The sequence below is a fragment of the Giraffa tippelskirchi genome, chromosome 11 (genome assembly GCF_054371585.1).
Source record: "Giraffa tippelskirchi isolate mGirTip1 chromosome 11, T2T-mGirTip1v1.2.pri, whole genome shotgun sequence".
In the NCBI taxonomy this organism is placed as follows: Eukaryota; Metazoa; Chordata; class Mammalia; order Artiodactyla; family Giraffidae; genus Giraffa; species Giraffa tippelskirchi.
This window is the reverse complement of record NC_137285.1, coordinates 137,387,613-137,402,977: the sequence shown is the minus strand read 5'-3', so window position 1 is coordinate 137,402,977 and position 15,365 is coordinate 137,387,613. Positions and strand designations below refer to the sequence as shown.

The following is a 15,365-nucleotide window of genomic DNA, read 5'->3' as shown; positions in this document are numbered from 1 at the left end:
GCTTCCAGAGCCACAAATTATGTTGCTTGTACTGTGCTAAGCAGTTGGCACAAAGCGTCTGGAATTCTCCAGTAGCCTTTAAGACAGGAATTTATCCTTGTTTTGCAGACAAGGAGACTCGACACTCACAGCCTCGCCTGAGGCCATACACACCGGCAGATCCCAGCTCAAACAGAGGCCCATCTGAACATCAGGCAGTGGTACCGGTCCCCACGCCCACAGGGGCAGGCAGATAAGGTGAGTGAGGGACACAGACGGGCACCACCAACGGGGCTGCAGCAAACTCTGCGGAAGCCAGCAGCCAGGTCTCGGTCCCACTGACCAGTTGATCAGCTCCAAGTCCAGTGCTGCTGCCCAATGTAAACTTTCCAGAGAGCCCTGGGTTTTCAGGGCAGATGTCCAGATGCTGCGCAGGCCAGCCACCGCATGGGCTGGCCCTGGAGGTTTCTCATGAGCTCCTGCCCTTGAATTACTCTTCCTGCCCCCAAAGATAAGGCTCTTTCTCAACCAGATCAAGACACAAGGTGTCAACACGTCGTAGTCAGGCAGAGCGACCTGGGCCAGGAAGAGATCTTGCCCGAAGGCCTCTCAAACAAGGGTTCTCAGAAGACAATGCCCCAACCATTTGATGATCTGTCCATGAACCTCTGTCCAGGGGCATCAGGCTTCAATCTGGACAATGCCCGTCACATGCCTCTTGGAGCCCATTTACTGTTTTTTGGTTGTTGCTGTTCTTATTCTTCTGTTTTTTTTTAAATTTTATCTACCTATATATTTATTTGGCTGCATCGGGTATTAGCTGCTGCAGGCAGGAGCTTTTGATACAGCCCTGGGTTCAGTAGCTGCCACGAGCGGGCATGTGGGATCTTAGTTCCCCAACTAGGGATCAAACCCACATCTTCTGCATTAGAAGGTGAATTCTTAACCACTGGATCACCAGGGAATTCCTCCACTGACTGTTTGTTAAGGAACACGGGAGGCTCAAGTGCAAGTCTCAGGTCAGCTGCTAACTAGCTCTGCAAACTCTGGGCCAGTTATTCCACCTCTCTGTGCCTCTATTTCCTCATCTGTAAAAGGGAGATACAACAGCACCCGGATCACAAGAGTGTGGTGAGTCTTACCAGAGTTAACACACAGAGCTTGGCACGCACTAAATAAATGTTCTACTCAAGTCTGCTATTATCATTATGTCATGGAATCTTGACTCAGACCGGTCCCCTCTGCCAGCCTGCAGGCTCCAGCCGGGTTCTCCTCTCCTCCCCTCCCAGCTCTCGCCCCAGCTGCAGGTCCCAGTCGGGTCAACAGATTCCTCCCAGGGCTGGACCCAGCTGAGGCGGAGCTCCGCGCTGGGACTCGGGCAGCCAACTGACTCAGAACAAGGACGTTTCAACTCCAACCTGTCCTAGATGGAGCTCAATTCTTGGAACCTCCTCTTTCCTTGAAAATCTCTGGGGTTTCCTTCACGATGCCTCCCTCCCAACAAGAACAGAAGCAGGGGAGTTGGGGAGAGAAGGAAAATGTGAGTTTCCTGCCTCAGGCCAGCTGCAGATAACTCATCTATGGTTTCCGGAAACCTCCATCTGTGAGCATTTATTTCTGCTGAGAAAAAAAAAATCTCCCCAGGAAGAAGGAGGGGTAAAAAGATATGGAGAGACGGGTGGCAAAATTCTTCTATCTGCACTTGCCCTTTCTACTTGACTCTCACCTACCCCATCCTACAGATTTCAACAGGTTCCTTCTCCCAGATCTAATGGTGCCCACTCCCCACCTCACACTTCCCTAGCACTCTGGATTCTCCCCCACCCCTGACTTAAAATATCGCTTGATAGCTGCTTGTTCATTTCCTTCATCTTACTCTGTGGTACGTTCCCTAAGAGCAAGAACCACCCACCTCAATGGCTGCCCCAGAACCTGGCAGACAGTCCCCAAATATTCACTGATGAAATGAAGGAAAGCATCAATGACCCCTCCCTCTGCGTGTACCCCCTCCCCTTCCAGCCAACCACAAACTGAAAGCACTTTTAAGAACCTACTTGCATAGGTTCCTATAAGAACCAGGACACATAAACAGTAGCTTTCTCACACTTTCCTAACTTCCTACAATCAGTGGACTAGTTGCTGAAAAGAATGTTTTAGCAGGAGCATGCTTCCGTGTTTTAGTTTGGCCACTCTTGTCCCTGGGAAAGCTCATGAAACCCAAACCTCTAACCCAGACTTGTCCCCACTGTCAAAATGCAGCCACATTAGGATGGAGGCTGGAAAGGGGTGTTCAAAACCACATTGATGCCCCATAGAGAATTTAAACCAAGAACATACTCAGGTCCAGCCCATGCCAGGGCAGTCAGAATTGTAGATTGTGATAACAAAAGATTTTACTAGAATATGTCTATTCTAAGGGATCATTTTCTAAGCCAGTTTCAACACAAAATAATCTGATTCATGGTCTTGATATTAATAGACCATGAACCCTGACTTTAATTGAGGGAAAATTTGCCACTTTATTGAGGTGGCCAGCTGATGCAAACAGCTGACTTATTGGGAAAAAAAACAGATGCTGGGAAAGATTGAGGGCAGGAGGAGAAGGGGGCTACAGAGGATGAGATGGTTGGATGGCATCACTGACTCAGTGGACATGAGTTTGCGCAAACTCCAGGAGATAGTGAAAGACAAGGAAGCCTGGAGTGCTGCAGTCCATGGGGTTGCAAAGAGTCGGACACGACTTAGTGACTAAATAACAACAATTCCTGATGAATTTGGTCTTAAAAGTTCTCCACATCCTTCTCTTGATCTAATGATCTATTTTAGAACCTGACCATCCTTAGTCCAGAGTTCTTCCTTAGAGCTACCCCTATCTGCCAATGTTTAAACTGGAGTTCATTTTTTAGACATGGAGACATGTTTTAGAAGAAAACACCAGTTATTTGTAACAACTGCATTTCAGGACCCGGTTATATAAAACTTACCTTTCTGATGATCCTTTGCATTGGCTAATATTTATATGAATTTACATTTCCCGGGGAACGCACTAACTCCACAATTAGGAAGATGGGCAAGGGCTGGCTGGGGTAACCTGGGGAAGCTGATTTAGGTTTTGACATTGGACTTGGATAATCCATCAAAGTTTATTACTGTTTGGCTGGAGTGGAATGAAGAACTGAGAGTCATTTCCTCTTGTTCTTTCCCTTGCAGAAAGGAGAACCAGCTGGCTCTCCTTGTAAGAACTTCACCTCACCCTCACTCCCAGGCCAGCCCATTCTTGGAGGAGCCTGGCCTGGATCTCTCTGGTTCAAAGTCAGCTCACCTCATCCAAATGACAAGAGAACTCGTTATACAGTACTGCTCATGAGGCAACTGCTCACACTGCCCTGTGCTTGCATGCAAGGTACTCAGCCAGCATTTATCACTTTATTATTGCTAACTTTTCACAATACGAATAATAGTGGCTAACATCTGTTAGATACCAGATCTTGTACTAATGACACTTTTGGCATTATCTCAGACCTCCCAATCACTAGGATGTTGATGTCATTATCCTTATTTCGTAAGACAAAAACAGAGACTTGGATAAGTGAAGAAACCTGTCTACGGTCACATAGCTGGTCTAATCTTGATCCCCTACCAAAAGCTACTCTCTGAAGTTAAACAATTCTCTTGAATCTGGCAGGGATCTTTCTGCACATAGAACTGTCATAACTGATTGAATAATAGGGTTGAGATTAACAGCCTTCTTTCCCTCCACATCTTCCTCCCTCATCCCTACTGCCTCTGCCCCTCATCCCACCTGGTGGGGCCTCAATGCTGATGAGTTGGCAGTTGCATTCTGCGAACAGGTCTTCTTAGAGAAAAAAAAAAAGAGAGAAGAAAAACCAAAACCTGTCTATCTGAATGTAATCAGAGACTAGCATGCCTGTTTTGGGTGTTTTAATTACTGAAATAAAGGCAGCTGTGTTTATTTCCATGTTGGCTCTTGCAGACAAGGGTTCACTTATTTAACTAGGGGCAACCAGGTCATACAAAGTCTGGGATGTATATCATGCTCTCAGTTATACTCTGAGTGTCTCTACTGGGAAAGCTCACATCCATTCTAATGAGTAGCCTCAAGAAGGACAGAGGATAGACGGTCCAGAGCATGGTCATTGGAACTCTGGTTTTTGACAGCTCTGATGTATTCTGGGCTCAATTCACATCTGGGCAATTAGTTTCAAACCCCAATTGTATGTGTTTCTCATCATCCTCAAAACAGAGGAACATCCAACAGCTAACACTAAACCGAGTACTGGAAAGGAGTGTTGGGGGAGTGTTGTGGTCCTCGGAGGGTATTAGGAATCAAAGCTCATGGTGAGAGATGGGGCCTTGGAGGCCTCAGGAATGGAACCATGGCAGAAAGAAAGATCAAGACCATTGGCTTAACCCTTCTTCCAGCTAAAACCTCTCTTTCTGACACTATCATGCAGTGCAAAGAACACAGGTTTCACTGTAGGCTGACTTGTATCTCCACCCCACACCCCTCAAATTCACATGTCGAAGCCCTATGCCCACAGTGTGACAGTATTTGGAGACGAGGCCTTTGGGAAATAATTAGGTTTTGACGAGGTGATAAAGGTATGGCCCTCAACACTCATGCTAGGATTAGCATCCTTACAAGAACGGACACCAGAGAGCATGCCCTCGCCTCTTTGTGCACACAGAGGGGCCGTGCAAGGACACAGCAAGAGGGCAGCCAGGGAGAGAGCTCTCACCAGGACCTCAGTCTGCCAGCACCTTGACCTTGGACTTCCCAGCTTCCAGATCAGTGAGAAATAAACACCTATTGTTTAAGTCACCCAGTCTATGGTGTTTGTACGGCAGCCCGAACAAACTAACCTAAGTGTCTAAATCAGACAAGGATTTGTTCTTTTTTGTTTTTAATTTTTAATTGGAGGGTAATTGCTTTACAATGTTGTGTTTGTTTCTGCCACAGAACAACGTGAATCAGCCATAAGTATACACATGTTCCCTCCCTCCTGAGCCTCCCTCCCACACCCCCACCCCAGCCCACCCCCTCTAGGTTTGTCACAGAGTACCACGTTGAGCTCCCTGTGTTATACAGCAACTTCCCACTAGCTATTTATTTTACACCTGGTAGTATATATATAAATATATATATGCCGGTGCTACTCTCTCAATTTGTCCCACTCTCTCATTCCCCACCGTGTCCACAAGTCCATTCTCTATGTCTGCGTCTATATTCCTGCCCTGCAAATAGGTTCATCAGAAAAAGGTTCACATTCTGACTCTACCTGTGACCTTGGACAAGCTATCGTGTTTCTCTTGCCCATCATTTTGTGGACAGACTACACTATGAGAACAATGGTTGTCTGACAGCTCTGTGAGGTGGGTTGAGTGTGGTGGAGGTGAAGGGCGCCTAGCACTTTTCCTGGCACCTCCATCCATGTCGGCTCCCTTCCCCCCAACTCAAGCGTCCTTCGTGCTAGAATCTCGAATGCAACATTCCCATCAGCAATGCCTCCCACGCATGCTATGGCTGATCTCACAAACGGGCACCTCCTCGGTCAAGTTCAGCCCATGGATGTGTTTTGTTTGCCCTGTACCAATGTTTGGGGACATCTGACATCTGGATCATTTATCAACATTTAAAAGATATGAAATTTCCCATAAAAATCTCAGTCTCTGGTTTTTGAGAAATAAGATGGCATGACACTGGACCTGCATTCCTCCATCGGGGAGGGGGAGTGGAATCCCCTTGGGCAGAGGGGTTAGCCCTCACCTCCATCCACCAGGCTGGCTTCACCCAGTTAAGACGTGCTGGCACCTGCGGGCCTCTCAGTGGGCGGCCCATGGGTTAACAGGGCTGGTGCAATCTGGCATGACCCGTACTTTTCCTAGCTGCCCACAAACAATGGTTTTAAGTACAATTTCAGGATCCGTCCCCTGATGCAAGGAACAATTAGCACGTTCCTGAGTCACCACTTTATTTATTTATACATCTATTGTGAGCTAAGGAACACTCTTGGAGAGGCAGGGATCTTAGTTCTTGGAGTGAAACTCAGTTTTTGCAACCAGGGGGTTGGCTGACCCAGCTTTGCCCCTCTCACTGAACTTCTCGGGGCCTCAGTTTCCTCCTCTGTAAAAAGGGGCCCTTGGGTGAGATGATCCCTATTGTGTCTTTCCATATTTGTGTAATTCTTATGCGAAATTCAAGCACATGGCTAAAAATTTAACACAACTCTCTTTACTTCTGAGCTCTAAAGGTTCATGAAAGCAGAGCTCTTAAAACACTTCACTGACCCTTAATACAGGTCTTAACTAAATGTAAACAGGACTCAAAGAATGGCCTTGTTTAATGTTCTGCCCACTCCAGGCTTGGGTCTTTAGCCTTGATGTTCTGCATTTAACACACCCAAGAGGAGTGAACACCAGCACATTAAAAGAGCTGATGTCTAGCTTCCTGTCCCCAGGAGACCCTGGGGCTCTGGGCCCTGCCTGCTTCTCTGCCCTCATTTTACCAAAACACAAATCCAACCACACCACCACCCAACCTCCAGTGCTCTGGGCAAGTGGGCTTACTTTCAGTTCCATGCTCATTGCTATCACAGGACCTTTGCACCTGCAGTTGCCACCACCTGGAGCCCTCTTCATTTAGTTCATACCCACTGATCCATCAGATGACAGCACAAGCATCACATCACCATTCCTGGCCTCCTTGGCAAGACCAAGTCCTACTAACACAGGCTCTCATCACGTCAGTGGTGTTGTGGTAGCTGTCACAGCTACATTATTATTAATACATTTTATATGTGTGATCAGTTGTCTAAGGATTACTGCCCCAACTGAACATATTGTAAATTCCAGGAAAAGCAGTGTCTACATCTATCTTTGTTCATTATTGTGTTTCCAGTGCCTGGCTAACGGGGAGGTGCTCAAACATTGGATGTATGAATGAATGAATGAGTAGTGGACACTACTGGGAAGATTCTGGAAGACAAACTCTTTAAAGACCATAACTTATTGAGAGTTTTATCACCAAAACCTAATAGCAATGACAGTGACAATGATGGTAAGAGCTCCAAGTACCAAGTACTTCATGCGTTTCCAACTCGGTTCTTACAGACTATTTATGCAGTAACTCAATACCTCACAAGAATCTTATGGAAGTAGGCGCATTTCCTATCCCTATTTCAAGTAAGGGGAAGCCAAGGCACAGAGAGGTTGGTAAACCTCTTAGTAAAAGGAAGAACAGCTTTAAAATCCTAAGCAGTCTACTCCCAACCATTAGACCATCCTGCCTAATATGGTCAATCAGGCGTAAGCAATGTTTACAGAGTAAATGACAGCTGCTAGATGTCACCCTCTACCCCCTGTGGCCCGGCCAGCCACACATGTACTATATACATGGACCAATGGACAGACAATGGAGCAGAAGTCTAGACAGACAAGGGCCCCGGAACTCAACAGTCAGAAAAGACTCAGAAAAGCCAACAGAAGCAGCAATAAGAACCAAGCAGAAAACAGAATTTAAGGTGAGGCTCCCGGAGTGACGGTGAGGGGGAGCCCTTCTGCCCCAGTTTGGGCCCATGGAGGGGAGGGTCCCCACCTGGCCAGCCACGTACCTGATGTTTTCATTCAATGCATAGAGCTCATTGCTCTGCAAGCCGCCCCCTTTAAAGACGTTGATCACGGCAGTCTGGACACTGCGGGGGAAATAGAAAGACCCCTGGTGAGTGGTTCTGCCTCCCCGGCGCCACCTCCACAAGCAGCCCAGAGCCGAAGGTGGGGAGGAGGGCCAGGAAGCTCGGGGCACACGTTTTCTCTCCCTGGAATCCATCACTTGCACGCGAGGGTCCTTGGAGAGGAAGGAAGACTGAGGCCCAGAGGACAAAAAGAGGCCCTCTCCCCGCACTTTCTTGCAGGCTGGCAGCCCTGCTGGGGAGCAGCCTTACGGAAGGGCGGGCGGGCGGCGGGATCTGCTCTCGGCAAACTGCGGGTCTGGAAGAATCCATCCCGCGTGGCCCTGACCGGAAGCAGGAGTTCGCCCCAGCCTGCGGTTCTCTCACTTAGGAGGCCTCTGTCTTTACAGCCTGGAAAGGATCACGCCTTGGCTTATCTTAATTTTTTTTTTAAAATTTTGCAATTATGGATTTTAATTGTCCTCGCCTTTTGTTTTACTTTTAAAAAAAATTGAAGTATAATTGCTTTACAATGGTGTATATTTCTGTGATACAACGAAGTGAATCAGCTATATGTATATACATATCCTTTCCTCCTCCGACCTCCCTGCCAGCTCCCCCCTCAATCCCACCCATCTAGGTCATCAAAGAGCACCAAACTGAGCTCCCCGTGCTGCACACCAGCTTCCCACTAGTGATCTATTTTACAGCTGGTGGTGTGCGTATGTCGCTGCGACTCTCCCAATTCATCCCACCCTCCCCTTCCCCCTCTGTGTCTACATGCCCATTCTCTATGTCTGTGTCTCTATTCCTGCCCTGAAAATAGGTTCATCTGGACCATTTTTTCCAGATTTCATATTCATGCCCCGATATACGATATTTGTTTTTCTCGCCCCAATATACGATATTTGTTTTTCTCTTTCTGACTTACTTCACTCTGTATGGCAGACTCTAGGTCCATCCTTTTAATGGTACTTTCTGGGAAGCACTCCAGAAGGGCTGGCCTTACTTCCCCTTCCCTCCCACGCGTGTCCAGGCAGGAGAGTTGATCCCTTGAAGGACCCAGTCTCTGGAGCCAGCCCAGCATTTCAGCAAGGAGCTGATCACAAACTTGTCTTCACTGCAGGTTTCAGGCTTTTTTAAAATGAACCAGGTTCTGATTAACATCAAAACATTTCAGAACTCTCCTCTCTCACCATCATGAGTTGTGCATTCATTAAAAAAAAATCTATAATGATCAAAATGATCAAAAAAACCCCTCATTAATGCTTTAAAATAACAATGCATTTGATGTATCCCAAGAGGAACCGCACAGATTTGAAAAACAGCTCCAGGAGGGTGAGACACAGTATGGATTCAGTCTCTACTCAGTACCTGGTACACAGAAGACTGGCTGGTCACCTTACAAAGGCTCAGTGTCTCCTCTCCCAGGCACCAGTAGCTTCCAGGTGGGGATCAACCCTGGTCTATGCTGCTTAGCTAGCTTTTCACAGATACCTGTCTAATCTTCCCAGATAGGTAGCAAGTGCCTGGAGGTTACTTAGACGTTCCCACCCTCGGGTCCTCTGACAACTGGAATGGGCCTAACGTTAAGTTTTGATACAAAGGTCCCGGGCTGGTTAACTGACTTTGAGAGCCCAGGAGCCCCCAGTGGTCCGCTTTCCCTCTATTCAAACAAGGAAAGACAGGGAGAGGGAAAGAGGGACAAACTAGGAGTATGGGATTAACAAACTAGGATACAGCAAATAGATAAGCAACCAGGATACACTGCATAGTACAGGGAACTATATTCAGTATCTTGTAATAACCTATTGTGAAACATAATCAGAAAAAATAACTGAATCTAACACAATATTGTAAATAACTGTATATCAATACAAAAAGAAAAAAATACATTAAAAACAACAACAAGAAAAGCTGATGCATACAGTTGCCACAGGGAAACGGGCACGCTGTATCAATCACCCCTGTATTCATGACCTTCTGGAGCCGTGATCTCAGGAGATGCTGAAGTTCAGCCAGCCCCTGGCCCTGGCACCCCAACCCCTACCCCACCACCACCTTCCTGCCCATCCAGTGCCTCCCATACCTGTTCCAGGCGGAGTTGGAACTCAGCTGCAGAGCCTGGCGGGCTGCCTGGAAGCGGGGCAGGTCGCTGAGCGCCGGGGAGCTCATGAAGCGCGGTCTGGGCCTGCGGAAGGAGCCCATCTTGGGGAACTCGACGGGCAGGCTGGGGGCAAAGCCACGGGTCATAAGTCCAGGTGAGGGGGCGGCTTCTCCTCTGGACCAGAAGGTTCTGACTGTCCGCCCAAAGGGCTGCTCCCAGGGCTGTCTTCCAGCCCTCAGGCGCTCTCAAAACCACGACGTTGGCCAATACCTGAAAAGAGAGGCCGGCTTTTCTTGAAAACGCCTGGGCTGAGCAGACCTCATCTTGGGGGAAGCTGGCCAAACTACCCTAAAAAAAAAAATTCCAGGACCCCACAGTACTATCTATATCTTGCAGGGTCCCATTCACAAGTGTTCACAAGCCTCCTTTTTGTTATAACCTTGCGGTCATCCCCAAGTGGAGAGGCACTCGCAATGGGTTGAGGCCAGTCCTACAGAAAAGTGATTTCTAGGCTATGTTTGACTGTGGTTCCCAAGCACACCTATCATAGTTGGGGCCCCCGCTGAGTTTCTGTAGCTTCCACCAAGTTTTCCATGGAGATGACTCTAAAAAAAAAAAAGAAAGCAAACAAGAGCTCCTTGTCTAGGCACTGAAGATGGTCCATGACTCGCCCTGACCACAGCAGCCCACATGCATCGCTCAGTATTTCCCAAAGCATCAATGCCTCTTCTCTCAGGCTCATCTCCTCACCCTCCCTTACCTGCCATTCATTCATTCATTCCATCAGAACGTATGTATTAGTTACTATTTACTAACCGGGCTTCCCTGGTGGCTCAGTGGTAAAGAATCCACCTGCTAATGCAGGAGACGTGGGTTGGAACTCTGGGTCAGGAAGATCCCCTGGAGGAGGAAATGGCATCCCACTCCAGTATTCTTGCCTGGAGAATCCCATGGACAGAGGAGCCTGGTGGGCTACAGTCCACGGGGTCGCAAGAGTTGGACACAACTTAGTAATAAACAACAATAGTTTATTAACCATGTGAGCTGTGGAGCATCCGAAGATTTCTAAGACCTAGTCCCTGCTCTCAAGAGGCTCATGGTCTATGGGAACAGAAGTTGTCATGTATTTGCTCACGCAATAAACATTTACTAAGCCCCTCCAGCGCTTCAGGCGTTCAGGTATTGGGGATGCATGGTGGCCATGGAGAATGTGGTCCCTGCCCCATGGAGCTGTTCCACGTGAGGCTGCAGCCTTTTGATTGTATCTACAATTTCCCTTGGGGCTTCCCTGGTAAAGAACCAGCCTGCAGTGCAGGAGACCCCAGTTTGATTACTGCGTTGGGAAAATCTACTGGAGAAGAGATAGGCTACCCACTCCAGTATTCTTGGGCTTCCCTTGTGGCTCAGCTGGTAAAGAATCCACCTGCAATGCTAGAGACCTGGGTTCGATCCCGGGGTGGGAAGATCCCTTGGAGGAGGGCATGGCAACCCACTCCAGTATTCTTGCCTGGAGAAACCCCATGGACAGAGAAGCCTGGCAGGCTACAGTTCTTGGGGTTGCAAAGAGTCAGACACGAGTGAGTGACTAAGTACGCACAGCCCTGTTTCCCTTGCCCAGAACCCCCTCCCTCTTCCTCTCTGCTTATCTAAATCTAACTTACCCTGCAGGGTTGAGTTCAATGATACTGTCTCCTGGAAACCTTTATGACTCCATGATTAATGACTTTGAGTGAATCTGGGTTCAAATCTTAACAAGGTCACTTCCAAGTTGTGTGACTTCGGACTGATGGAGTCTGAGAGTCCTTAGCTGCTAGCAATGCCAATTTCACAGGACAGGTAAGAGGGGAAATGAGATGGTGTAACATCCCCAGCAAAACAGCCTTCCCGAGGCTCTCAAGCATCGGCTATTTCTGTTCAGACCTGTCTCTCTCACTTTTCTGGGCACTTTTGAACCTGCCATTTCAGTCTTTTATTCTTCAGTCAGCGTCAAGTCCAAACTGACGATGCAAAGTGAGTTTGGGAGCTGGTCAGAGTGAAGAACAAAAGGAAATCACCAAGATCACAGTCACTTTTTTCTTCCAAAGCTTTAGGGTTTAACCTAAACGTATTCTCAGTGGCACCTCACCAGCTTACTCTGCTGTGTCCCCAAAACCAACACTGAAAGAAAAAGATATTCCAGCCACACATGCCAACTTTCCAGCTGGCAGGGGAAGCAGGTTTTGCAGGCCCAGCTGCGGTGTTGGAAGAAGGAAGAACCCAGGTGCCTCCTCCCAGGGAAACAGGCTGCCCTGGTCAGCGAAGCACTGAGGCTGCTAGCTGGGCCCTGAGACTGCCCATCCAGAGGGTGCAGGCGGGCCTACCACTCCCTGTACACAGTGGGCACAGTGACAATGAACTTGTAAAACCAATAGTCAAGAAAGGAATGGCTCGTCCCACCTCTGACATTTTTTTTTAAACGTGTCCCACTTTCTCTGACAGTCTCCTGCCCTTCACCCCATTCTCAGAATGAGCCGATGATGACTAAACTTTACCAATAAATGCTGAGAAAGTCATGACAGGCCTGCTCATTTTCAGAGGGTCTCAATAACCCCACAAGTGCCCCTGGAAGGTGGAAAGATCTATGCAAATAAATGAGCGGGGCAATGCAGTAATAAAACCACGGGAGCCCTTCAGATGCCTTAAACTAGCTGGCTTTGGGATTTAACTTGCCCAGTAAAGGTCACACGATTAAGAGAGACTCTGTTTCACCGCCCTTCTCTAAATGGGCCTGTTAAGTGCAATTCATCTGTGTAATTATGGGATATTAACTCCATTTACGAGGATCCTAAACTCCAGGTGATGGAGCTGCCTCCCACTCAGGGGTACCTGTACAGGGAAGTAGAAAGGTGAGCAGAATGCATCATCATTCAAGTCTTCTGGTTTCCTGCTGAAACACCACTTCTCCAGAAGGCCGGGCAACACAGCAGACCCTGGGGACGGGCTCCTGCCCTCCATCCCACTTCTCAGTTACCGCCTCCCGCCCCACCACCAGGCTTCCTGCTCCAAGCCATGTGCACATCCAGCAGGCCTCGTGGGCAGCCCCATCCACATATGCAACCCTTTTAACTATGGGTGACTTTCAGCCAAAAGGATGATGACTGCGACGTCCTCGGCCTCGCATCAGCCGCGCAGTAACACACAGCCAGAAGCGCCTCTGACTCATTCATCCCCTGCAAAACCTGCCACCCTCAGACCCAGACATTCCAAAGCTGTCTTCATCCACCATGCCTACTTCCGGCTGGAGCCAAGAGGCCTCCCCAGAGCACCGAGAGGAAGCTGCTGGGCGCGTTGACAAGAGGGGCCTAAAGGGAAAAGCTGACACATCCTGTATCCACCTGCCATGGCACTGTCTCCTCACACCCGGGCTTGTCCCGACCGAAACAGGACAAGGCAGAAACTCACAAGACAGACGGGGCTTCGGAGTGAAGCCAGGCCAGGCTCTCGCTTACAGGGGACAAAAGTGAGGCTCAGAGGAGCAGAGAAAAGTCTGATGTCTGAGGTAGGAGAGAGACAGGACCGGCTAGAACTCAGGTTCTCTCATTCCTGATCTAGAAAGTTTCCCAGCCCCCACCTGGGCCATTCTGTAGGCTCTTTGAAGACAGCAATCAGATCGAGACTTACTCATCTCTGTAACCTCAAGCCTAAGGACACTGCTGAAGATAAAAATGAAGAAAGACTAGCAACTAATAAGGCACCAACTGCCTGCCCGACATGATGACAAACCTGTCACCAAACCCCATCTGAAGATCAGAGAAGTTAAGTAACCTGCCAGAAGTCACACAGCTATTAAGAGGCAGATCACTACTGATGACTGGCCTCTTCCTACAGCCCATTCTCACTTTGCTGGGAGACCAGACCTGGCCAGGAAAATCACAACTGAAGCTACCAAGTTAGGCAGGAACATCTAGTCACAGAATTTCATATTAAAATTTAAACCTCACGCCTCAGAGATGGATAAACAGACATAAGGAACACCAAGACCACATTTGACGTGGGCAACGGGAGCACAAGGAGAAAAAAACAAAAGGCGAAAGCTTGCACTGCTTTAGTTAGACACCCCACCCCTTACTATCTGTGCCACCTTGGCAAGTCTCTTGATCTCTCTGAGGCTCAGTTGCCTCCTGCACGAGATGAGCTAGCTAGCTAGCACGACAACCTCAGGGTTGAAGGAGGATAAAATGAGTATATTTGTAAAGCACTTAGATGGAACAGTGCGTGGCAAAAGGCAAATGCTTCGTAAGTGCTTGTTAAATAAATAACTTGTTATTTCTAAATCTCTAGGCAATGACAGCAGTGGGAACATAGCAACACTTCCTCTGGCTTATGGCGACCTCACAAACATCTGGAAAATACTCCACTTGGGACCAGGCCAGGTCTCTGAGCCCCCATGGTGGTCACAGAGCATTAGGGCCTTGGGTAACTCAGGATGTTATTTATTGAGGCATCGTGCCTTTCAACTCCTTTCCTGCAGCACGGTTTCTGGGTGGAAGTGGGGTGGGGGTTGGTCATAGAGTGAAGCAAGCTAAGAATTACTGGCCCTTTGGCCCAGCAGTTCCACTTCTAAGAATGTACCCTACAGAAATGGTCACATGGTCCTGAAGACTGGCAGATATGCCAGTTCTTTGCAGTAATGAAAAATTGGAAACTACCAAAATATCCACCCACAGGGGGCAGGTTAATCAACTATGGTACCCCCTAAATGGAATGATTGCTGTTCAGGCGCTCAGTCGCATCCGACTCTTTGCGACCCTATGGACTATAGCCCAAGCTCTTCTGTCCATGGAATTTCCCAGGCAAGAATACTGGAGCACATTGCCATTTCCTGCACTAGGGGATCTTCCCCAGCCAGGGATCGAACCCATGTCTCCTGCATCTTCTGCACTGCAAGCAGAGTCTTTACCACTGTGCCACCTGGGAAGCCCAAATGGAACAGTTAACATACCATGAAAACTAACAGGAATGACTGTAGTTCTCAAGGATGAGTGGTCACTCGAGGCTTTCGAATTAGGCAAACCCTGGCATCAACGCTCATTCTGCCACTCACTGACTGTAGGAGGCAGAAAAACTGGCCCCCAAAGATAGAGTCACTTCTTAGTCCTCAGAACCTGAGACCATTGCCTCTGGTGGCAAAAGATGTAATTAAGTCAAGGATCTAGAGAGAAGTAGCTTAGCCTGGATTATCCAGATGGACCCATAAATACAATTACACGTATCCTGATAAGAGGGCTGTAGGAGATTGGAGACGGAGGAGACACAGATACACACAGAGAAGATGCGAAGACGGAGGAAGAGACAGGAGAGATACAGCCACAAGCAAAGGAATGTTGGCAGCCACCCGAGGAAGCTGAAAGGGGAAAGAAATAGATTCTCCCGATGCAGCTAGAAGTTGGTGTGCTATGAAAAAGAAAATGAGATTCACCCCTAGAGTCTCTGGAGGGCGTTTGATGCCATGATAACATTGATTCTGGACTTCTGACTCTAGAACTGTGAAAAAATACATTGCTAGTTTTTTTTTTTAAAGACTTTTTTTTTGATGTGGACCATTTTTAAAG

The 15,365-nt window shown here is 48.1% G+C and overlaps 1 protein-coding gene across 10 annotated transcripts in view; it reads right to left on the bottom strand.

Annotated features, from left to right (window-relative positions):
• PRR5L (proline rich 5 like) overlaps positions 1-15,365 on the bottom strand; it is a 76,884-nt gene that overhangs the window by 44,977 nt on the left and 16,542 nt on the right. For 4 of the 10 annotated variants that reach the window (XM_081544678.1, XM_081544677.1, XM_081544674.1 and 1 more), the window contains 3 exons: positions 10,316-10,379; positions 9,757-10,044; positions 7,611-7,691 (listed from right to left, as the gene is read on the bottom strand). In XM_081544678.1, the coding sequence (XP_081400804.1) occupies positions 7,611-7,691; positions 9,757-9,920 (245 nt within the window). In that variant the 5' untranslated portion in view covers positions 9,921-10,044; positions 10,316-10,379. Of the gene's footprint in view, positions 1-7,610; positions 7,692-9,756; positions 10,045-10,315; positions 10,380-10,590; positions 10,675-11,435; positions 11,753-15,365 lie in introns of those variants that run through there. The other 6 variants (XM_081544681.1, XM_081544676.1, XM_081544673.1 and 3 more) reach the window with 3 other exon arrangements.